At 57.4% G+C, this 22541-nt stretch overlaps 1 protein-coding gene across 3 annotated transcripts; it reads left to right on the top strand.

Moving 5' to 3' along the window:
• The first annotated feature begins 260 nt into the window (after nt 1-260).
• Nucleotides 261-17775, top strand: GPRC5C (G protein-coupled receptor class C group 5 member C). Of its 3 annotated transcripts, none has more exons than XM_044247501.1 (5): nt 261-371; nt 7909-8994; nt 11828-11922; nt 14071-14220; nt 15867-17775. In XM_044247501.1, exons 2-5 carry the CDS (start codon nt 7941-7943, stop codon nt 15897-15899), a joined length of 1332 nt encoding a protein of 443 aa, XP_044103436.1. In that variant the 5' UTR covers nt 261-371; nt 7909-7940; the 3' UTR covers nt 15900-17775. The 3 variants fall into 3 exon arrangements, with proteins under 3 accessions (XP_044103436.1, XP_044103435.1, XP_044103437.1); XM_044247500.1 differs by lacking the exon at nt 261-371 and adding an exon at nt 1325-1753; XM_044247502.1 differs by lacking the exon at nt 261-371 and adding an exon at nt 1898-2139.
• Nucleotides 17776-22541: the final 4766 nt, after the last annotated feature.

Raw genomic sequence — 22541 nt, 5'->3', positions numbered from 1 at the left:
CCTCATGGGAGGGTCGGGAAGACGTGGGGGCGGGAGTGGATTTAGGGGAGGGGGACGAAGAGTAAGGCACAACTTTGCACCAGAAACTCGCTGTTCCTCTTAATATTTAAAAAGAACGGAAACAATTCAGTGATTACCGCACTTCCCAGACTTGCAAGCGACGGCAAGGCACAGAGAGGGAGGCGGGTTCTAGAAAACACAGGGCCCCACCGCCGGCCCCGGCCGCTAAGCAAACAATCCCTCCTGGACTCCGAGAAGCCGGTGCGCGAGGGGAGGGGCAGGCCTGGGGTTTATCGCTCCGGCCGCTCCTGGTGATTCATTGAGTTTGACTCCAGCTCGTCGTAGATTGAGGCACACAAACAGCCCTGGAGGTACCCCTCCCCTTTCCCCGCGCCCTCCCCCCAACCTTGCCACCACCCCCCCCCCAAACCCGGGACCAGCTGCCTCCCCTCCCCGCCCCTCCCGAGGGCGCTCCCGGCTGTGCAAACACGCCCCGTCGCCCGCCCCGCTCCCGGCTGGCTCCGACCGCGCGCTGCTGGCGATCCCCCAGGCAACTCGGCGTCACGAGAACCAGCACCCCGGAGACCCGGCGTCCTGCCCTCCCTCCCCGTCCCCTGGGCCCCGGCCAGACCCAACAACCTCTCCCTTCCCAGTGCGCCGCGGCCCCTCCGGGTCTCCGGAGCTTGCTAACTAGGCCCCGCTGGGCGCCCCCGGACCGCGCTGCCCACCTCCCGCAGAGCCCGCCAGCCCCAGGGGAAGGCGGCCGGAAAAAATCTCCTCTTGTTTACTGGGCCGGGGACGTCCCAAACTGGATTCGCTTCCCCAGTTTTGCGGTTCCCTTTCTGCTGATTCCTGGGGCTGGAGGGGAAAGGGTGGTAACCGGCGGATCCACCCCGGGGCAGAGAGTGGGGGTGGGGCGGAGGGTACTCGAACTCGTGGAAAAGTCCGCGGGCTGCTAGAGACCTGGACTCGGAGTTAGGGCCGATGCGTCCCTGAGCGCAGGGACCGCGGGGGCCGGGTTAAACACTGTACCTCGGGGAACATGACCGTGAAGGCTAATTAGGACAAGTCGGAACAGGGAACGGGGACGCGGGGAGGGGAGCGCTTGCTCAGAGTTGGACCGTGTCTGGGGCGGTCGCAGGAAATCCAGGCGCAGGGGAGTCAGGCCCGGGGAGACGTTTGTTCACGGTTCCGAGTGGATCCCCGCCCCGCCCACGGCGGTAGGGACTCTCGCGGTGCGCCTCCGCACCCCCATGCACGTTTGGTGACCCAGGTGCCAGGGAAAGGCCGCGCATATTAGAGGCGGACAGTCGGTGAGTGGTGTGTCCACGTGTGCAAGCTCGGGGAGGGGGGCACAGAAGACGTGACAAAGACGGACTTTATGTCCGAGTGTGCGCTTCGCTCTAGCCCAGAGCAGCGAACTGTGCCCGGCGTGTGTCCCTCACGGAAGGGCCAGGACGAAGGTGACGAAGGCTCGGTGAGACGCGCCAAGGTGGCCGCCGCGCGTGTTCGTGTGCGCGCGCGCTGGGACATGCGGGGCGAGAGAGCCCGCGGGAGAGGTGTGCTGGGCTGCACCCAAACCGCTTTCCGGAGGGAAAGCGGAATCCTGAAAGTGAGTGCGCGTGAGTGCGCGTGAGTGCGCGCGCCCGCGTGCGGGGGCGTGGCAGTAAACAGCAACAACACTCAGGCCAGCTCCGCCAGTAACTCCGAGCTCCCTCCCCGGCCGGAAAGTACGCCTCGCCGGAGCCTGGAGGTGAGTCGGCGGGGGGAGGGCCCGGCGGGCTTTGTTGCTGTGCAAACGGATTGCACATACCTGGAGCGCCGCGGCCGCGCGATAAGCGCCTGAATGGAGGTGATGTCACGGTGATGCAGGCGCCGGCCCACCCTCTCCCAGAGAAAGGAGCAGAGTGCGGGGAGAGGCCAGCGCCCGAAGGAGCGACCGAGTGCGGCCGGCCCGGCCCCGTTCCCGGGAGAGGCAGGCCCTGCGCCCTGAGCCCCCGCCCGGGCCCCGCCACCCCAGGCCGGGGCTGCGTCTGGCTCCGCTCCCTCCGCCGAGCCCCTCTCACCCCACTCGCGCTCCGCTTGGGGCTGGAGGTGGCCCCAAACGCCGCGCGGCGTGCGGCGTGCGGCGCGTCCCAGGTAAGGGCTGCTGCCTTCCCGCTCCGCCCTCCGCTCCGCTGCCCGGAAGAGCCCGGTCGGGCCGGCGGGCCGTGGGCGAGGGCAGAAGCCAGAGGGTGGAAGACCGGGGCGCGGGGGACGCTGCTCCAACTCCGCTCGGTCGCAGAAACTTTCCAAACCGGCGCAGGCTGGAGACCAGCGGTGGGGGAAGCCCGGCGCTGTCCCGAACTCCACAGTCGCTGCCCACTCCACTCCCGCGGCCCTTTGCGTGAGTCCACGGTCAGCACTGACTGGTGGGGCGGCCTCCTCTGGGGGAGAGCAGGTTTCTGTGGCCTAAGGGAATGCGGGAGACAGGATGGGGCCCTGCTCCCCAGGCGGGGGGAGCGCCGGTGCAGACCGCAGGAGTGAGGAGGGAAATTCTTAGAATCTTGTAGAAAGTTTGGAATCAGACCATTAAGGAGCCCCTATTTGTGGCAGCTTGGCTCCTAGATCCCTGCTCTCCTCCCCTCTCCTACCTGCTAGGGCTTTTCAGGGAGGAGGGAGGAGGCTTGGAGCCGTAGGGGTTGGGTAGGGCCCCTCCATCCTCAAGCCCGCAGTTTTACACCCCAGAAAAGCTGATCATTTCAAAGCTGCACGATCTTGGTCCTACAGCACAGGGATCAGAATGTGTCAAAATAGGGTTCTGGGCTCTTGGAGGTCCCCACCTTGTCTTCCTGTGTGTGTGTGGGGGGTGCCGGGCGCATTCCAGAGTGGCATTCCACAGCAGACCCTTGGATTGAAGACTTCCACCTTTCAGAATTCTCAGGAAATTTTGGCCCAAAGGCTGAGGTTTTCAGAAGCCTCTCCCTCCCCAGCCTGGGTACCTCAGTACCTCCTAGTAGGGCATCTCTGATCCCTTTTATCTGTGGGTTTCCTCTCCAGAGCCTCCTGGACAGGAGTAAGATAATAGAACCTCAGGGAGGGGAGGTGGGATGGGGGAGAAGGGAAGGAGATGGGAGGGCTGTTGCGGGGTCCATCCATCTGTCCTGATAGGGTGCTGAGTGCTGGCGGATGAGGAAGGAGGATGCTCCGTGGTGTCCCTGGGTGAGCCTAGGTGCCTTTGAGAGGGGGCTGTTGGGGGTCACGGCACCCTTAAATGTAACCACAGGCTGCGTGTCTATGTCTTACTCTGTCCTTGAGCCTGGGAGATCCAGAACAGGGCGGCGCTGTGAAGCCCTTAGTACCTTCTTCGGGATGGTCTCCTACACCCTAGAGGTTCTCAGGTTCTGGTGTGAATGGCAGGGTTGAAGCGGGGGTTGTTCTGGAAAGGTGAGTGGGTCTGAGTGCCTCTGATCAAGCCAGTCAGGGCCCCGGGCCTGAGAACCCACCCCCTGCTGAGGCCTCTCTGCTCCCCTTGAAGAGAGAAACTGGGAGGAAGGGGATTCAGGAACTGGATTGGGCTGACTCAGACCAGAGCTGGGGGCTGAGTGGCTGAGCTGTGGAGAGGCCGATTTCAGAGGTGATTAAAAATATTTGTATGACTGATTCCAAGGAGGGGAAGCAAAAGGGCCCCTTTGTCCAGGAAATAATCCGAGACTGGGCTGTGCTGCTGCGGTGGAGAGGGAGAAATTCGTGGGGCAGGAGGAGGTCCCTCACCCACTCCCCTCCTTGGTCCCACTGAGAACCTTGAAGCAGAAGATGTGACTCCAGACTGAAGAAGGCCGGGTAAAAGCGGGCACTGAGTCTGCTCTGCGAATGCTTTTTAAATGCCTACTCTGTTCAAGGTGCAGCTCTAGATGTTTGCAGGGAAGCTAAGATACACATGGCTCTTTCACTGCCCTCACACACCTTCCAGCATGGTAGGGGGAGGCCCTTGCGTAGAAGAGCCATCCAGGCCCAGAAGACAACCAGGAAGTGCAAGCTTTAGGGACCTGCAGGAGGGAGAGCCTCTTAGCAGAGCTGGGTCCATCTCTTTGCAGTGCTTTTCCCTTTTGCCCCTGCCGTCATGTAAAAAGTGGCATGGGTTGACTGTTTGAATCTGGTTTCGTGGAGGTCAAAGGACCTCTTCTGAGCTTCCTTCTCTAAATCTGTTGGCCTCCACGGATCACTGCCCTAGGCTTGAGTAGGTGTATTCTTGTCTCCATACTGGCCCTTGCGTGTTCCGGGGAATAGAGAAATGGATTATGTGGGGTGGGAATAGTTTGTTTCATCTGGGGCTGGTAAGTTTCAGGGCCGCTGAGCAAGCAGGGTACGGATCAGGAGGAGGAGCGGCAGGAAAAGTTTCCTCTTTCCTCTCCCCACATTGGTGGGGCAGAGAGCTGTGAGGTTGATGGATGCTGGGTAAAGGCGTGTACTTCTAAGAGCAAGATGGATGGAGAAGAGTAAGTGACCAGAAGGGTTGCAGAGCTAAATGGGACCTAGTTTGTTGGTGGTTTTTTTTTTTTTTCCCCCTTCATCATGACGTGGCTGTTAACCAGATTTGAACTTGTAGTATGGGCTTTGGTATCTTTTTCCCCTCCTTCAGACAGTCCTTAGATTTTATTTGGGAAATGATCTCTCAGATCTGGCCGTTATGGCTTTACCTTTGGCCTCGATCTTTAAACGGGTGAATGTGTCCTCAACAAAGCGATTGCCTGTGCATTTGGCCAGATTGAGATCTTAAAGCACAACCCTGGTTATTCCACGTTTGTGCAAAACACAGCTTTCGGTGGTTCCCCATTGCCTTTAGAATGATGCCCCCAACTCCCCCCCTGTAGCATTTCTAGTCTGTGTCTCCCCTTACAAACTTGGTTCATGCTTGATACAATACCAAATAAAACGCTGTTTTCTCCATTCTGTCTTTTCTGACCCCTAAGTTGGAAAAGCTTCCACCTGGGTGTTCTTGGAGCACCTTTCCCTCCCCCAGAGGCAAATTCTGTTGTGTGGTACTTAACCATTTTCTCACACACCTATCTTATCTCTCGTACTGGATTTTAAAAACCATCAAGTCATGGAGGAAAAACAAAACGGAAAAAAACAAACAAACCAACCAACCATCCAGTCAGGGACTGTATCTGTTCATCTTCGTTTCCCAGAGCTCAGAGAACGACTGGCCTTTGTCCCCTGCAAATGCACAGTAGATATTTTCTGATTGGGAAGCAGTGCCTGTTTCTAAACTGGCACCCAGAGCTGGGAGGGGGTAAAGTACTGGAAAATACGCAGATACCTGGGGGCTAAGTCGGGGTGGCCTTTCTCAGGGTGCACTGCCACATCTCCAACTCTACCACAAGTTCTGGCTGCTTTGCTGTGAGCCCCAAACACCCAGGATGGGGTTGAATGCTTAGGAACCCCTAGCACGGAATCTGCAAATCACCTCTCTCCCTGGAGTGGTTCGGTGTTCCTCCTTATCCATCAATCATTGACCCTTCTTTCTTTCCAGCACTTGTAAACACAGTTTATGCTTTATTGATTTACGATTACACAGAGTCCCCTACGAAAGCTGATTTAAATCTCGATGCAGGGGAAACGTGCTTTTGCATTAGAACTGAGCTCTGACCATGCAGTTTTTTGGAAACAGAGCAAAGATGTTAGCTTATTAAGAGTTAATGATAGGTAGCACGGGGGTGGGGAGGAGCCAGCCTAACTGAAAAATGAAGGACCCGAGTGCGTCTCAGTCAGTTAAGCGCCTGCCTTCATCTCAGGTCATGATCCCAGGATCCTGGGATCGAGCCCCACATCCAGCCCTCTGCCCCGTGGGGGGCTTGCTTCTCCCTCTCCCTCTGCCTGCCGCTCCCCCTACTTGTGCTCTCTCTTGCTCTCTCTGCCAAATAAATAGAAATCTTAAAGAAAAAGAAAAAAATGAGGTAGCTGAGAAGGTCGAGATACCTACAGTGTTTTCAAGGGGTGCCTTGGGCCTGTGGGATATGTTAAAGGACTTTGAAAATTGATGATCTTTATTATGTAGATTCATTTAATTTTTGAGCTTTATTTTCCCTTATCCAGTAGCACATACTCTTCCACTTATCAGTGACAGAGAGACCGTTTCTGTTGACTGAGATTTAGGACTTTTGTTCACCTGTTAGAAATTAGGTAACTAGGAATGGTGAAAACTTAAGGGGTAGACAGTATCAACCACCCGCGAAGGAGGAAGGAAGGAGGTGGGGGAAGAGTTGGATCATGCCATTCCCTTGTGAGCCACTAGTGGTCACTATCGTCCTGGGAAGCTTGGTTGCCCTCTTTGTTTTTTTTTGGTTTTTTTTTTTAAGATTTTATCTATCTGTCAGAGAGACAGAGAGAGTACAGGCAGGCAGAGGGAGAAGCAGGCTCCCTGCGGAACAAGGAGCCTGATGTGGGACTTGATCCCAGGACGCTGGGAGGACCATGACCATTGACCCAAGCCAAAGTCAGCCACCTAACCGACTGAGCCACCCAGGTGTCCCGCTTGGTTGCCATCTTTCTGGGGAGTTCTGGGGACCCAAGAAGGGAGAGAGAGGAAGAGGGGTTTTTCACTATTTACTTGAAGAAGGGGTGATATAATGTGCATATCTGCATTTTGCAGTATTTTTGAACTTGGCTGTTTAGAACATCGGAATTTTCTGTTCTCCAAGTAAATTTAAAATCTTTCACTCATTAGATATTTAATTTCTCTTAACTTGCCACGTTCTTTTTTTTTAAAAATATTTTTATTTATTTATTTGACAGAGAGGGAACACAAGCAGGGGGAGTGGGAGAGGGAGAAGGAGGCTTCCTGTTGAGAGGGGGGACCCCGACGTGGGACTCTGTGCCAGGATCCTGGGATCGTGACCTGAGCAGAAGGCAGATGCTTAACAGCTGAGCCACCCAGGTGCCCAACCTGCCACATTTGTCACCTCCAATCCACAGAGGGCTAGCCCAGCTGGTGTTGAGGGCAGGGGTTCCGTTTTGTTTGCGGCTCACTAGCCGCTCTAGAGCCGCTGTTGATGTCGGGACTAGTTGTCGGGACTGGTCCAATGAGTAGTACATAGAGTAACAGGGTACCTTCCTGGTGTGAATGAAAAATCTCTTTTTTTGCCTTCTAGCTACGATGCCTTAATGTCTTCCGTGACAATAAGTTCCTCTGGTCTTTGCATTGCCCTTCCCCATTCGTGGATTTAAAATGTTAATGCCTCATAGGAGGATTTTTGCATGAAGTCATTAACTCCCTAGCCGAGAAATTATTTTATCCTTGACTCCGACAACCAAGCTAGACAAAGAAGTCTGGGTTCTGAAGAGGAGCGCTGACGTGGGAAGTGGGCAAATGAAGGGCAGAAAAGGGAGGTGATAGGGAGGAATCCGAGAGAACTGTCTCTCTTCATTTTTTCTGGCTGCAGGCCATGCCTTTCAGGGGGCTCGGAAGTCCGTGGTGTGTGAATGAGCGCATGGTGGGTTGGCCGTGGCCATGAGCATCACAGAGACGGAGTCTCAGGACAGAGAGAAAGTGCAAAATGGGTGATAGGCTTGGTTTTGACTTGCTCTCAGACCTTGTCACCCTCAGCTCAAATGCAGGAGCTCAGGGAGCATTGGGATCCTGTTTATGATAGGAGAGGGGGGAACCTGACAGTTCAGGGACAGGTTCTGCCTTTTCTATGACGAGGAACAGAGATGACAAATGGCCTTCATCTCATTTGCCTCTCTGGTCAGCGGATACGCTTCCCAGGGGTGCTGTGTCAAGAAGGATTCTGAAGCCTGGAGGACAGCCTTGTGATCTGCTCCCGCTGTGTGCCCTGGTTCAGGATCGGGGGGAAGCAAGTGATTCGTGTGTCTTGAGTCTGGCCATGGAGGACTGACTTTGCCTTTTCCCTGTCTTGCCTCTAGGGACCCAGCCAGTGCCTGGCCTGGGAGCCAGGATGGCCGTCCCCAAAACCTTGCTGACGTGCCTGGGGCTGCCTCTCTTCCTGTCCGCCGGCGCCCAGGCCCAGAACCACGTGCCGCCTGGCTGCAGCCCAGACCTCAACCCCCTCTACTACAACCTGTGTGACCGTTCTGGGGCTTGGGGCATCATCTTGGAGGCGGTGGCCGGGGCGGGAGTCGTCACCACTTTTGTCCTCACCATCATCCTCGTGGCCAGCCTCCCCTTTGTGCAGGACACCAAGAAGCGGAGCCTCCTGGGGACCCAGGTGTTCTTTCTGCTGGGGACCCTGGGCCTCTTTTGCCTCGTCTTCGCCTGCGTGGTGAAGCCCGACTTCTCCACCTGTGCCTCGCGACGGTTCCTCTTTGGAGTCCTGTTCGCCATCTGCTTCTCCTGCCTGGTGGCACATGTCTTTGCCCTCAACTTTCTGGCCCGGAAGAACCACGGGCCGCGGGGCTGGGTGATCTTCGCAGTGGCCTTGCTGCTGACGCTCGTGGAGGTGATCATCAACACCGAGTGGCTGATCATTACGCTGGTGCGGGGGGGCAGCGGCGAGGGCGGCCCTCAGGGCAACGGCAGCGCAGCCTGGGCCGCGGCCTCCCCCTGCGCCATTGCCAACATGGACTTCGTCATGGCGCTCATCTACGTCATGCTGCTCCTGCTCTGTGCCTTCACCGGGGCCTGGCCGGCCCTGTGCGGCCGCTTTCGGCGCTGGCGGAAGCACGGCGTCTTCGTGCTGCTCACCACGGCCACGTCCATGGCCATATGGGTGGTGTGGATCGTCATGTACACCTACGGCAACCGGCAGCGCAACAGCCCCACCTGGGATGACCCCACTCTGGCCATCGCCCTCGCCGCCAACGCCTGGGCCTTTGTCCTCTTCTATGTCATCCCGGAGGTCTCCCAGGTGACCAAGGCCAGCCCGGAGCAGAGCTACCAGGGGGACATGTACCCTACCCGCGGCGTGGGCTACGAGACCATCCTGAAAGAGCAGAAGGGCCAGAGCATGTTTGTGGAGAACAAGGCGTTCTCCATGGACGAGCCAGCCTCAGGTAGGCAGAGGGAGACCGTCCCTGCGTCCCCCATCGATCGTTCCACATCCTGGACGGCGGGACGGTCGGGGCTGGTCTCCTCAGCAGGGTGGAAGGTTCTTGAATTACTGCTAGTTTTCTGTCTTAAAGTCCCTAAAAACCATTTTTTAAGGTTGTTTTTTTTTTTCCCATCTCCTGTGGTTCATGAATATATGATCACTGGAAAATTTCAAACACTATAGATGACCCCCTCCCCAGGCTGTCTTCCCGGTTTTACCCCGTTCTTTCCTGTCCTGTCCTTGGCCACCTCTGACTGATACTTGACCAACACGGGCCTCTGTTTCCTCTTCTGTAAAATGGGGATGATAACGGTTCCTGTTAAATCGGGCTCTTGCGAAGACTGAGTTAATGCTTGTGCCTGGCACTTGGAAATTATTCTAGATGTATTAGCTATTAGCGGTCTGTATTCCTCTTTTACCATGATCACAACTACCCTTCCTGGACTTGTTTTTCCATTACGTACCTATTCATAGTCTTAGTTTCCTTTAAAAGTCTTCTCTGTGAAGATTTTGTTCTTTTTTTTTTTTTTTAAGATTTATTTGTGTATTTTAGAGAGAGTGCACCAGAGCACGCACGCTAGTTATGGGATGGACAGAGGGAGATGGGGGGGAGAAAGAGAGAAGCAGACTCCCTGCTAAGCGCAGAGCCCCTCAAAGGCCTCGATCTCACGACACTGAGATCATGACCTGAGCCAAAATCAAGAGTTCATTGGACGCTTAACCAACGAGCCAGCCAGGTGCCCTGATTTTGTTCTTTTTAACAGAAGCACTGGGCCACATCCTGGTCTCAGCAGCACCCACTCTCCCCTGGCTTGTCCCCAAGCTCCTGTCCTGGCTCGTTGTGAATGGGATGGGGCTTTCCTGTTGGAGCCCAGCACTAAGGGCACCGGCCAGATGTACAGCCTCAGAGGGGTCAGGCCGAGGGCGTCCTGGAATTGGAAGAGGCAGGAATGGGTAAAGCTTCTGCAGCCTGTGCCAAGCCCCTGCCTTGGGAGCAGCTTGAGAAGCAGGCGGGCAGGGGTGAGGGGAAGGGGGAGGGGGGATCATTCTCTGGGACACTTGGCTGCCAGTTGAGCTCCTGGCTTCCAAAGGGAAGAGTATTTCTCTGACATTTTGTTAACTGTAAGGACCACTAGCATTTATTGAGCACCTACTATGTGCCACGTACCTTTCCTGATGTGCTGTATCTCTCCTGATGTGTCCTGTGGCGTGCTGTCCTTAGCCAGCTGCCCACAGTACTCTTTGTCTGACATGACTGGGAACAGGAGGACAGTAAGACCAGGACAGGGACGCCTGGGTGGCTCAGTTGGTTAAGCAGCTGCCTTTGGCTCAGGTCATGATCCCAGCGTCCTGGGATCGAGTCCCACATCGGGCTCCTTGTTCCGCAGGGAGCCTGCTTCTCCCTCTGACTCTGCCTTCCACTCTGCCTGTGCTTGCTCTCGCTCGTTCTCTCTGACAAATAAATAATAAAATCTTAAAAAAAAAAAATTAAAAAAAAAAAAAAGAAAAAAAGAAAGACCAGGACAGCCCCCTGACCCCAACCCCAGACTGGTCTGATAGGGATGTTTTGGGGGCTTAAGACTTCAATTGCTTGGCTGTCCATCGCCAGCTCTGGAGTCTCTGCCTGGGGGCTGAGTCCGAGACAAGGAGAGTTCCAGAAGCAGAACTCCTTGCCTCCTCTCTACAGACTGAGATCCCCATTATTTCTGTTTTGGGGGAAGGAGTGACCTTTGTCCTGTCCACACTTGATCTGTGATCTGCCCACTGGGGTAGCCCTGGGTCTGCATACAGAGCGGAACCAATTGAGTGGGGGTGGGGCTTGGGCACCCATATCTGCTCTCATCCTGGGTCTGGCCAGGAGGCCTTCATAGTACTCAGCCTTTGTCCTCTCAAGGCAAACATTTCTGGGGCTGTGAGGGTTTTTTTCCCTCCTCTTTTTTTTTTTTTTTTTCTAAATGGAAAAATCAATCGAGTGGGCCTAGCACTTAGGAAGCTGGCCCTGTACAGTTGTGGTCCCTTGGAGTTGTGGGCCAGCAGCCTGCAGGAGACAGACATCCTTCCTCCTGTCCTGCTCTCGGGCCCCAGGGGTTGGTCATCAGCTTTTCTCGGACACCCTGGGAACCCCAACAGGGTAGAACAGATCAGGACACCAACATACCCGAAGACATGGGGAGGTATTCTTGGAGCCGAAAATAGTTCTGGAAACTCGCCAGGGTGCTACAGGACAGGATGAATGTACATTCGGTCCTCCTGGTGGGGCTCTGGGTTGCGGGGTCCTGGCGGATCAGCAGCCAGCTGTGCCCTGGGATGACATGAGGAGTCCCAGCCCGTGGGGTGTCCGCTCCGTGTACCCTAGCCTCTGGCAGCTAGCCTGCGTTGGTGGAGGCCAAAGCTGGAGCCTGGCCACCTTGGAAGGCAGCCGAAGACCCATGTGCCCCTCTTGGCCTCTGGCCCCGGAGGGCGGATGGGGATATGAAGGTTGCTGACAGGAGCATTTTTCTTTGCTGAAAAGCCGGGTGTGTGTGTGTGTGTGGGGGGGTCCTCCCAGTGCAGGAAAGCCCAAGCGGAAGGCAGGCAGCAGCAGCTCTTCTTGACCCCTGACAAAGGCATGCTGGTCTCTGGAGGGGACCCCCCACCTGCAGCTACCCCTCCCACTAGGTGGGCCACCCCTGGCCAGGCTTCCCCCTCGGGTCAGATGTTATCCCGGGGAAGGTGAGCCGCTCTTCCCTCTCCATGCCCCCTGGGGAGCCCTGCCTGAGAATCCACTCTCCAACCACGCCTGTGTCTCTTTGCAGCTAAGAGACCAGTGTCACCATACAGTGGGTACAACGGGCAGCTGCTGACCAGCGTCTACCAGCCCACCGAGATGGCCCTGATGCACAAAGGCCCGGTGAGTGTGGCCCCAGCGGCGCCCAGCCTGAGCCGGCCAGTAGCGAGAGTGCAGAGGCCATGTGGCCAGTTGGCGGCTGGGGCAGGAGGTGATGGGGACGAGGCAGGCTTCTCCTTCTGGTGCGTCGGCTTCAGGGAGCAGAGCCCCTTGGCTCCTAATGCCCTTTTCCTGGAGTTGATGTAGACACTACCTTCAGTGGCACTGCAGGGGGGCCTGCCCTATGTCCCTGGGCATCACACAAGGACCCTGGCCCGGCCCCAGGCTGTAGAGAAAGCAGAACAGTCCTCCTTGAGCTGGTGGGAGATGCCTGCGTTACCCTAAGGAGCTTAGGGAGGGACAAAGGAAGGTCTCAGCCAGGTAGGGAGGTGGCGTTCCTTAGTGCCCCCAAAGGCACAGAGGACCAGAAAACAGGTCTGGGTAAGTACTTCTCAGACACAGCTGTCCCAAGAGGGCCTTGGCTCCCCTCCCCCCACAAGCAGGCGGCGGCAGCCCTTGACCTCATACCTCCCCTGGGTTCTGGAAACCAGATGCTCCATTAGCCAGTGGGGGGTGGGAACAGGAAGACAGCGGCTTAGAGTCTCACTCACTCCATATATGTTCCTCCCCCTGGGCTGGCAGTCACTGTGGGGAGAGGTCAGTGACCTGCCTTGGCAAGACGCTGGGAACAGGAAGCCAGGGAGATCAGCCGGTGGTGTTCTCACCCCCCTCTGTGCCGTGAGCCCCAGGGCAGTGCAGCGTGCAAGGAATATCTGAAACTCCAGCTCCAGCCCCTTCCCTTTCTCTGAGCTGAGGCAAGGAGTCTCTGAAGGGCGGAAGCAGGGTCTGCTGGTCCCAGCCACTCGGGCTGTGAACCACTCCCCCCCACCCCCAGCTCCCCAGGATCCTTCCTGCAGCAGCTGTCCCAGCTTGGCCACCCCTTAGTCGCCCTGGCACGCTGAGTCCTGCTTCCCCGGTGGTTGGGGATCGGGGCGAACAGGGATGTTTTATCTGACATGGTGATTCTCACCACGTGGTCCCCAGCGCCCCCCACCCCAGCATTACCATCACCTGGGAACTTGCTGAAAATGCAGATTGCGTGGAGCGAGGGGGAGCGATGGCTGATGGTTAGCATCTCTTCGTGGCGTCACGGTGACAGCTTGGAGTCTGCCGGGATGGCAGTTACCACCCAGAAAGATGAGCGAAGACTACAGATGGGGCTCCCCTCCCCCACTTAAACACTGACCTGGCCCCCACTGGGTGGAGCCTGATTGGCTGCGACGGGGGCCCCAACCAGGTGCCCAGGTGATTCTGAGGCACAGTGATTTTGAGGCTCACCCGCCTAGATGTTCTGGAAGCTTCCAGGGGCCCGTCAGCCGGGGATTGTAAACCAGTGGGAGGGCCTCCCGGGTCTGATTCCACCAAAGGCAGCTTGGGGCTCTGGAGTAGCAGGGGTTAGGGATAAGGCAGGGCTAGGAGTTCACCTTCCTTCCAAGGCAGGAGTTGGACCCTCCCCTCCCCCTGACAGCTGTCTCTCGCCCACCCAGGAGCCGGACCTCTGCAGTTCTAGCCGGGTTCCAGGCAGAGAATTTGGGCCTTAAGTCTCCACATTGGACTAGCCTGTTCAGGCTTCAAAATCAGAAACAGGGGCATGCCCACGACCTGCCGGCTGTCCTCGGCCAGGCAGACCTGCCACTCTGATGCCACTGGGGCTCGGGGAAGTGCATCTACTGCCACTTGAGGGCTCGGGGAAGAGTTCAGGGAGAAGGGAGCCTGGGAGCAGTGGCCACTCAGTGCGGTTCACTCTGCACTGGGCCCCAGGACTTGCCCCAGGAACTGGGAGCAGGAGGCAGGAGGCTTGAGAAGAGAATGGATCCTTCTGAAAACAGCGACGCCCCGGGGGCCATCAGCGGTGACCGGAGGCCTCTTCCCATGCCTCGTGGCCGGGCACTCTGCGGGGTGAGGGCAGGGGTTCCAGGTCAGAGGCCAGTCCCTCCGTCTGCAGAGGTGGAGTCCCCCATCCCATGCCGCCGCTGGGGCCCGGCTGGGGGGCAGTGGCAGGGGGATGCAGGGAGGGAGGTGAGCTGGCCGGCACAGCCCTGCAGGAAGCAGAGTGTTTGCACGTCCGCCCTGGCGGAAGCGGGCTGCGAGACCTCCTGTCCTTCCTTTCAGTCCGAAGGAGCTTACGACGTCATCCTCCCACGAGCCACCGCCAACAGCCAGGTGACGGGCAGTGCCAACTCCACCCTGAGGGCCGAGGACATGTATGCCGCCCAGAGCCACCAGGCAGCCTCCCCGCTGAGAGACGGCAAGAACTCCCAGGTCTTTAGAAACCCCTATGTGTGGGACTGAGTCGGCGGCCAGGTGGAGGCAGGCAGATCTGGGGAGGGCCTCTGGGATGGGGCCCCGGGAGAGAAGCCCAGAGCTCTCCTGCAGCCCCTGCCCCCTCAGTGGCTCAGAGCTGGGAAGGCCATCCCTGTCCACCAGTGTCTGGGTGGGTGTCCCCGGCCCCCCCTCTCCCCCACTCCTCAGTGTCTGTGGGGCTGAGGACCCAGCCCTGGCTTCATGCTCCAGCCAGACAGTGTTCTTGGGGTGGTGGCCGGTCAGTGCCAACATTTTCTGGAGTCTTTGGAGAGATTCCTGCAACCTCGAGAGATTTCTCAGGCGCGTCTGTCCTGGGTCTTGCTCCTCTGTGAGGAGCAAGGGTGCCTAATAAACACATTTTTGCTTTACGAGCCCTTCCTCTGGGAATGTCGTTGTTGACCCCGGGCTCTCTGTCCCTGAGGAGCCACCGCCTCCCTCTGAATCCAGCTCACGTGAAGGCCGCTGCTGCTTTTTCCTTCTGGCAGTTCAGGAGCTGACGCCTGCCCGCAGGGAAGGAGTTTTCAGCTGAGCCTCTGTGTTGTGTTGTGCGGCATCGCGTGCATCAGAATGGACTCCGGGCCCAGCGCCTGTCCAGGGTCTAGTCCGGCATCTGGGCTTAGCTGAGATCAGGCAGCTTTCCTCGGGGACCCCCCTCCCCCAGCCGTGCACAGGGCCAGAGGGGGAGGGCGGACCCACTACCGCCACCAGGCAGCTCTGCGGACGGTGTATGTAAGGGAAGGCGGACCAGCTTCAGACCCTCTTAGGCGGGGATGGCCATTCATGTGCTCCAGGGGATGCGGTGGAGAGTGGCCAGCCTGTGCCTTTAGATCGTGCTGTGCTGAGCACGGTGGGAGCGGATGGCTCAGAAAGCCCCGGCGCCTGTTTACAAAGTGGGTTTCCAAAGGTGGAAAGGGTCGGCCGGTTCCGGTTGGTTTCATTCCTGGGCAGTTATTAACATGTCCTCTGGCCGAGTCCTTTATGATAAACAAGGCCTTTCCACATCAGCTCATTTTAAACCTCCTGGCTGCCAAGAAGGGTGCACAGGACAGCCCTCTATCCTTTCTACAGAGTCAGAATCCCAGAATTGTGCCATTTTAGGGTCGGACGTGGCCTTATAGGCAAGGCAGGGGTGTCCCTCTCCTGGCCCCTGTCACAGGTAACCAAACAGGACCCACTAAGGCCACATAGCCTCTAGAGGTGGCCAACACTGGCCAGGTTTTCTGGAGCTCTGTCTTCCAAGATCCACTCTGGGACCAAGCCAGTGGCCTGGGCTTGGATCAGCAGCCGCGCTCTGACCCTTGGACACCGGCTCCAGGCTTTGCGAAAGGGGCTGCCAAGCCCGCCCCTCCCGAGCTTGGGAATGTTTCTCCCCAACGAGTCAGAAGCTATTTTCTGACACCGGTCGTAGGGAAAAAAAAATGGCTCTGTTGGAAGGGAGAGAAAGGTTGCCGGAAGAAAAACAAATTTCTCCCAGAGTTTCCCTTCTATGTCAGATCGCACCCGCCCCGCTGGGACTCAGACACTGTTTTTAGTAGAAGTCGGAGCTTGGGCCCCCCCCAGGCGGTAGGGTCCCCTTTGACTCTTGTTCTTTCTGGTTACTTTAGGCTCAGTCCCCGCAAAATAAAACAAGATGGTAGAAGCCCTCTTCCCTGAACCACACGTCGTCCTGATGTCCTCGTACCTCTGTCCGGGTTGGGCAGGGCCCAGCACCTTTCCCTTGTCACTGGAACTGGGAGGGACCGGAGGCCACCAACAGGAAGCAGAGGACTGAGTGGGGGCCTGTGAAGCCCCGAGGTGTGTGGCTGGGGCCCCAGGGCCAGTCCCTTTGCTGCCCAGCCCGCCTCTCCTGACCCCCCACGTGACTGAGGCCACAAGGATCTACAGAACTGCCCAGCCCGTCTCCGTCCCCTCTCGACGCCCTTCCCCCAGTCACAGCCCATGTGTCCCCACGCTGTGGTTCTCCAGATGGCCATCCTCAGATGCCCTGTCTTCACACCACAGGCCTTCCTGGCTGTCTTGGTGTCCAGCGTCAGCTTGCCCCGCCTGCGCCTGGGTGTTTGGAGCCAAGCCCTGGCGGAAGTGGGCTTTCTCTCATCAGGGCTTCCTGCCACCACCTGGACCGAGGAAGGCCGCGGAGTAGGGCCGGAGCTCAGCCTGAGGCCTGGGCAGAGACCGCTCCTCTTCGTGGCCTGTGGGTGGTGGATCCGAGCCCCTTTGGTGCTGCTTCTCTTACGCACCCTCCTGCGCCATGGCCCGGTGCCTTCCCCACCTGCAGTGAGCTGGGGCCCACCGAGACATGGGGTGGTGCTGGGCTGCATCCTCAGGGGCCAGCTGGGAGTCTGGATCATACGGGCCGGGGTCTCAGCTGCTCACAGAACTGGGACTCGTGCCAGGTCCAGCTGGGCAGATGCACAGATTTCCGCCTCCCCTTGGGCACCTCAAATGTGCTGGCACTCTGACTCTCCCACGACATGCTCCAGAGGGTCCTAACGGCCACCCAGGGAAGTGGGGGGCATCTTTCAGGACCTGGTGATGGTGGCAGCAAGGACGGAGATGTGCGCAGCTCCAGACTCACGGGAACGAGGTCTCTGTAGCATCGTCTCCTGGTTTTGTCCTGCGCTTGGGTGCCAGGCAGAGCTGGCTGGTCCAAGGGGGCCTCCTCAGGCATGCCCCTGGAGCTCTGTGCTCAGTGCAGAGACTTCTTGGGGTGCCCAGGGTCGGGGGAGAGAACAACAGCAGGGCCCAGCCTCGCTCTGGTCAGCCTGCAGCTCTCCACTGCCACCGTCGGGCCCCCAGCAGCCTGTGCCTTTGTTACTGGAATATTTTTCCAGAGTAAAAATTGGGCTAACAGGCCCTGCAGAGAGAGTAGGGCTGTACAGCTGCCTGTGACAACTAGCCCCACCACCCCAACCCACGCCCCCTCCATCACTACCATTGACCGATCATGCTCTGGGTTGCTCAGCTCCTGGAACAGAGTATTACTTCCCTCTATTGGAGAGGAAGAGGGAGTTCTTGGGCACTTCAGACTTTTCTTGATCTAGGGTAGTGGCCCCAAGATCTCTTCCAGTGAATAAAGGCACTGTCTTGCTTTTTTGAAGTGACAGTCTCACGGGAGTCTGGGCCCCACCAGACGGCCTCGAAGAGCAGCCTGCAGTGAATGTGGGTTTGTTCATTGTCCGAGTACACCGGGGATCTGGGTGTTGGCTTGGGGAGGACGGGCTCCTGAAAGCTGCAGGCCACCTTGGCTCAGGGGACACCCAGTGGCCCTGCTCCCTCCAGACCTTGGCCAAGTGGAGAAGACAGGTGTGTTTTTAGGAGAGAGCTGCCTTTCCCCAGGTGGTCCAGCCGTATCACAAATGGGCCTGGGACGGAAGAAAACAAAAAGAGGTTGGAACAGCACCTTAGTAAATTTCACAGTCAAGCCGTTCAGTTCAAAGTAGAGTAATTTGGACGGTAACTGCTCAGAATTAAAGGATGTTATCCTCTTGTTTCTGAGGAATTCCTATCACAGAATCCCCATGTGTTCACGGAGAATGTTTCTGGGATTTGATACATATTTTTAACCTAGTCTCTCCCTTCTAGACCAACAAAGACGGATTCCAACTTTTTCTGGGTTGGGGATTTATTCTAAGGGAGGAAACCAAGCCTCCAAAAATAGGCAAGATTTGTGCCTGTACTCCTCCCCCTACACCCCTCCCCCAAGGTCTGGGAATGGAGGATGGGGTAAGACGGGGGACAGCCCCTATTATAGTTCTGTCATTGCCTGTGTGCTGAGTGCCATACTGGGCTCCTGGAAAGGCAGATGGGGCCAGGGGGATGATCACTACCTCCCCTGAGGACCTGCCAAGGGCCACACCCAGTATTCCTCTTTACACTGGTGGTCACACCTCCCGTAAGAGCTAGAAATGAGAGCAGCAAGAATCCCGTGAAGTGACTTGCCTGGGGCCATGCCCTCCAACCCTTTGTCACCAAACGAGGCACTTTCTCCAGCACCACAGGGTTTGCAGAGATCAGGCTCAGGTGCAAGTGACCCGATTTTGTTTCCTGTCTGCTGTGTGCCTTCTGGGCCCTCCCGGAAGCTGCAGCCCCCGCTTCACACAGCCCCATGAATTATTTAGATCTCTTCCAGCTGGGTAATGGTCTGACCTCATCCTCCTCCTTGGGCTGAGGGCGAGGCTCTGACCTTCCTCTCCTTTTAGAAGGGATATTGACAGATGAAGGCTGGCGGGCGGTGGGACCCTCTGTGGGCTGTGGGTGACTGAAAGGTACCAGGAACGAAGTGAGGACCAGAAACCAGCTGCCCTTTTAGCAGGAGGCAGTTCTGCAGGGAGAACATGACCTAGGAATCCAACGACAGGTTTGGGTCCCAACTCGTGCTTACTAGCTTTGTGACCTTGGGCCGCTCAGTTTCCTCCCCTGTAAAATACAATCACTAATCACTAACACTCTGAGTTCATATTTAGTGTCTGGTTCCTCAAGGTCACTCCATGAAAGTCACAGTTTCATGAAGCTAGCTGTCCGGTGTTTTCTGCCCAGACTGCTTTCAGGGCCAGATTTCACTGGGTTCTGCCCTCAGGAGATGACTCCTTTCCTTTTCTCTGCTGTCCCTCACGCACGAGGTCCCCAGGGTGGTGGGATGACAGATTGCCAGGATTGGGGGGGGGAGCTAAGGAGAGGGACAGACATTGACGCAGGGGTTGACCATCAAGATGCTAAGAGGGTCACCTGGGGCACAGGAAGTCAAGAAACCAGGCTGAAGAGGGGGTCTTGAACTGCCTTCAGTGGAGAGGAAATACGGAGTTCCTACTCTGGGGACAGAGAGAAGCAGTATCTGGTTCCTGCCGTCTGGGGGTTCAGAGCCTAACTCTTCCTTCCCGCAGGTCAGACCCAAGGGCTAAGGTGGACAGGGTGATACTGGGCTCCCTCTTGGATCCACACGGTTAGCATCCCACTTCCACCAACACCCCCGCTCCCCCGCCCCCGGCTTCTCAGGTGGGACCTAGTTCTTACTAACTCCTCTGACAAGCTTTCCTCATCTGTAAGTTGCACCCTGAGGCCCAGCTGTGCACAAGCCCTGGAATTGGGACCCCGAAGCACAGGCTGTGCTGAGAATGAGCCCTCACAGCCTGGATTCAAGGTCTGGCGCAGAGCTGGGTGGGTGCAGAGGCGCTGGGGGCCCAGATCCTAGCGGCTCAACCCTCGCATCCCGGGCCTCACCAAGCCAAGGCCCCGGGGCGCCCCGGGAGCACGAAGAGGTCGGCTTCAGCATCCGACGGCGCAAGCAGGGCCGGGGGCCAGCGAAGGTTTTACGGAGTCCCTAACCCAGCGTTCCAGCCGTCACCCAGCCCTCTCCCCGCGGAGCGCGCGCATCCCCGACTCCCTCCCGCCGCCTCCGCACCCAATCCACCTTCCCCCACGCACCTGGGGGGCTGGGACGTGGGGGTGGGGACCGACTCCGGGATCCGGCGTCTCTCCGAGGGGCCCCGCCCCTAGCTGCTGGCCAACCCGAGGCCGCCTCCTGCGCCCCGCCCTGCCATCCCTGCAACCTGATCCCCGCCACCCCGAGGAGCCGGCCCCAACCGGCTGGCTCCGCTTCCGGGCCCGCTGGGTGTTGGTGGTAGCTGCCTGCCCAGCCTGAGGCCAAGTAGAGACCCTCTGCTTCCGCTCTACCTACCCACACCCCGGGGGGTGGGGCGGATCACCATCCCCAGTGACCTCTTTCCTGTTCCCTCCCGGGCTGTGAGCCCCAGACCCAGGCCAATACCGATAGCGTTCATTCCCATGTCTCTGGGCCCAACACCCAGGAGGGGGCCCAGGCAAGTGCCTTTGTGCCCAAGGGGTTCACTATGCTTGCGTGGGTGGGTGCAATGGGGCGGGCGTGCAGGGAGCCCCTGCGCTACCTTGAGTCTGCCTCTAGGACAGGGCCCCTCAGTCTGGAACCACTGACATTGGGCCTGGATCATTCTTTGTGCTGGGGTCATCCTGTGCGCTGTCAGAGCTGAGCAGCCTTCCTGGCCTCCCATTTACTAGATACTCAGTAGCAACGCCCTCCCCTTAGTGGAGACAAGGAATAATGGCCCCAGACATTGATGATGTTGTGATGCTGTTCCCCTTCACAGCCGGTTTACAGCTGCCTGGGGCCAGCCTGGGGACTGTGACCTTTAGCCTGACAACATTTGGGCAGCATGAGACTGGCCAGCTCACTGTGCAAACAGCTTCTGGTCTCCTGCCCTGTTGTGGGTGCTGAGCGGAGCCCTGGGACAGAGAAACTTGGGAGTTTTTCTGTCCCCGGCAGTCAGTGTCATTGCGTCAATGGGACACTTAGTAGTCAGGGCCAGGGTCCCCAACAAGAAAGCAAAAAAGCGGGGACAGCTAAGACCAAACCGCACCGGCATCCTGTTTCACAGCTTAGGACCTGAGAGCATCCTGTCCCAGAGTCTGCAGGAGTCCCTTTTGCAAAACATCCTGAAACAAAACAATGAACCATAAAATGTGGGTCAGTATCACAAGCTGATAGTCTTTAGATGTCAGCCCCAAAGACCAGCAACACGTGAACAACAACCCATTAGGGAGACAGGTGCATGATAGAAGCCCTGATTGGCACACCTTAGCAGCCAAGCCACCCAGGATGCTCAAGGTAGTTCCTCACCAAACCGGCAACCTTTTAGGGTCCCCTCCCTCTCCAGGATCTCCAGGATCGAGCTTTGTACGATCACTCAATAAACTCTGCCTCACTGCCCATCACTCTCCCCTGGGTCTACCTCTTCATCCTTCGAAGAGGTGTGATCAAAAACCACGACAGTAAGGGAACAAAAATCCTATAACAGTTGGGCACCGGAAAGAGACATGTGTGTCCATGGGGCAGGCTCCAGGGTTCGGGGATCAGAGGTGGGGAAGGAGGTGCAGTGAGCTGAGGCCACCAACGGAGCCCAGGGGCTGTCAGGTGGGAGGGTTAGGAGAGCATCCTGGCCAACTGGGGGTCAGATATGGGCCCCTTGGGGCCAACCAGACATAGCAGGGCTCCGTCCCTGTTCTCTCTTTCCTTAGGGGAGGTAAAAACCAGGTACAGACCTACACACAGAGCTAAGGGGTAGGGGAGCAGGGTTTTGGAGAAGGACAAAAAAAAGTGAACCAGTCCCAGCTGGAGAAGATTCCATCTCATCCTTAACCAGGACTGTTTGGGGTGAGGATCACAGGCAGGTGGAAGGGGGTGGGTAGATGCTGTTGACATCACCGCCATCCCCCACCCTCACCGCACAGGCCAAATAGGATTTTCCAAAGGATCCAATTCCCTGCTTAAAGGGGAAGGTTTTAACAGTGCCCCCTCCCCCTGGACATTCATATTTACCTGCATTCGCACAGAGTCATAAGACACCACAAGAGGTCGAAGAGGAGGGGGTGGGTCCCTGGGGCCAGGCCGATGGGGGTCATGAAGACATTTCAACTGCTTTCTTTCTCCCTCCCTCCTTCCTCTTCCTCTTTCCTTTTCCATGAAAATCAAGTACCTATTTTTTAAAAAATTGATCTGAAAAAAGAAAAGGAATCCCAAGGTGAGCGCACCCTGTAGTAGCCTCTGCCCCCGCCCCCAGCCCACCAGCGTTATAACCGCCAGCCCTTCAGGAAGGCCAGACTCCAAGCAGGGCCAGGCCACACCTCTCACTCCGCACCCTCCGAGAAAGACAGGCAGCTTTCACCCTGCCAAGTTTCTTCCAGTGCATTCTGCCCTTGGGAGGACATCCGAGGAGGCTGAAGATGGAGGGCCTGGGGGAGACAGAGTGTGTTTGTTGGTTTGTTGCATGTAGGGGCGTGGGACCCCCAACGCCCACTGCCCACCCCAACCTAACTAAAAACTGCAGTTTTGAGAAGACTGACTTAGATGTGTGCCTACGGAACATGCCGGCGCGCTGACGCCGCTCTGTGCCAGAGGTTTCTGTGGGAGCGGCTCGGCGTTAGAAAGCACGGGGTGTCCCTCAGGGCAGAGAGTACAGCGGGGAATGACGTTGACCCATTCATTCATTCTCTCATCGGTTCTTCACCAGCATTCATTAAAAGCTGTTCCCACCATGTCATTAACATCAGTCCCCGCCCTGAACTCTGGCACACAGTTCTCCGTCCCCCGTCATCGGAGGACGCACCTTCCCTGTGTCAGCCTCCTGCTTGCTCGGTGTCTATTCTCTTTGGGGGTTCTGCAGCTGCTTTACTGTATCAGTAAGGTCCTGGCCTGTCCCCTGGGGACAAAACCACCCCGTGTGTGTGTGTGTGTATGTGTGTGTGTGCAC

Source organism: Neovison vison, chromosome 5 (genome assembly GCF_020171115.1).
Source record: "Neovison vison isolate M4711 chromosome 5, ASM_NN_V1, whole genome shotgun sequence".
NCBI classification, from domain to species: Eukaryota; Metazoa; Chordata; class Mammalia; order Carnivora; family Mustelidae; genus Neogale; species Neogale vison.
Note: the sequence above shows the minus strand (reverse complement) of the source record. Positions and strands in the feature narration are given on the sequence as shown.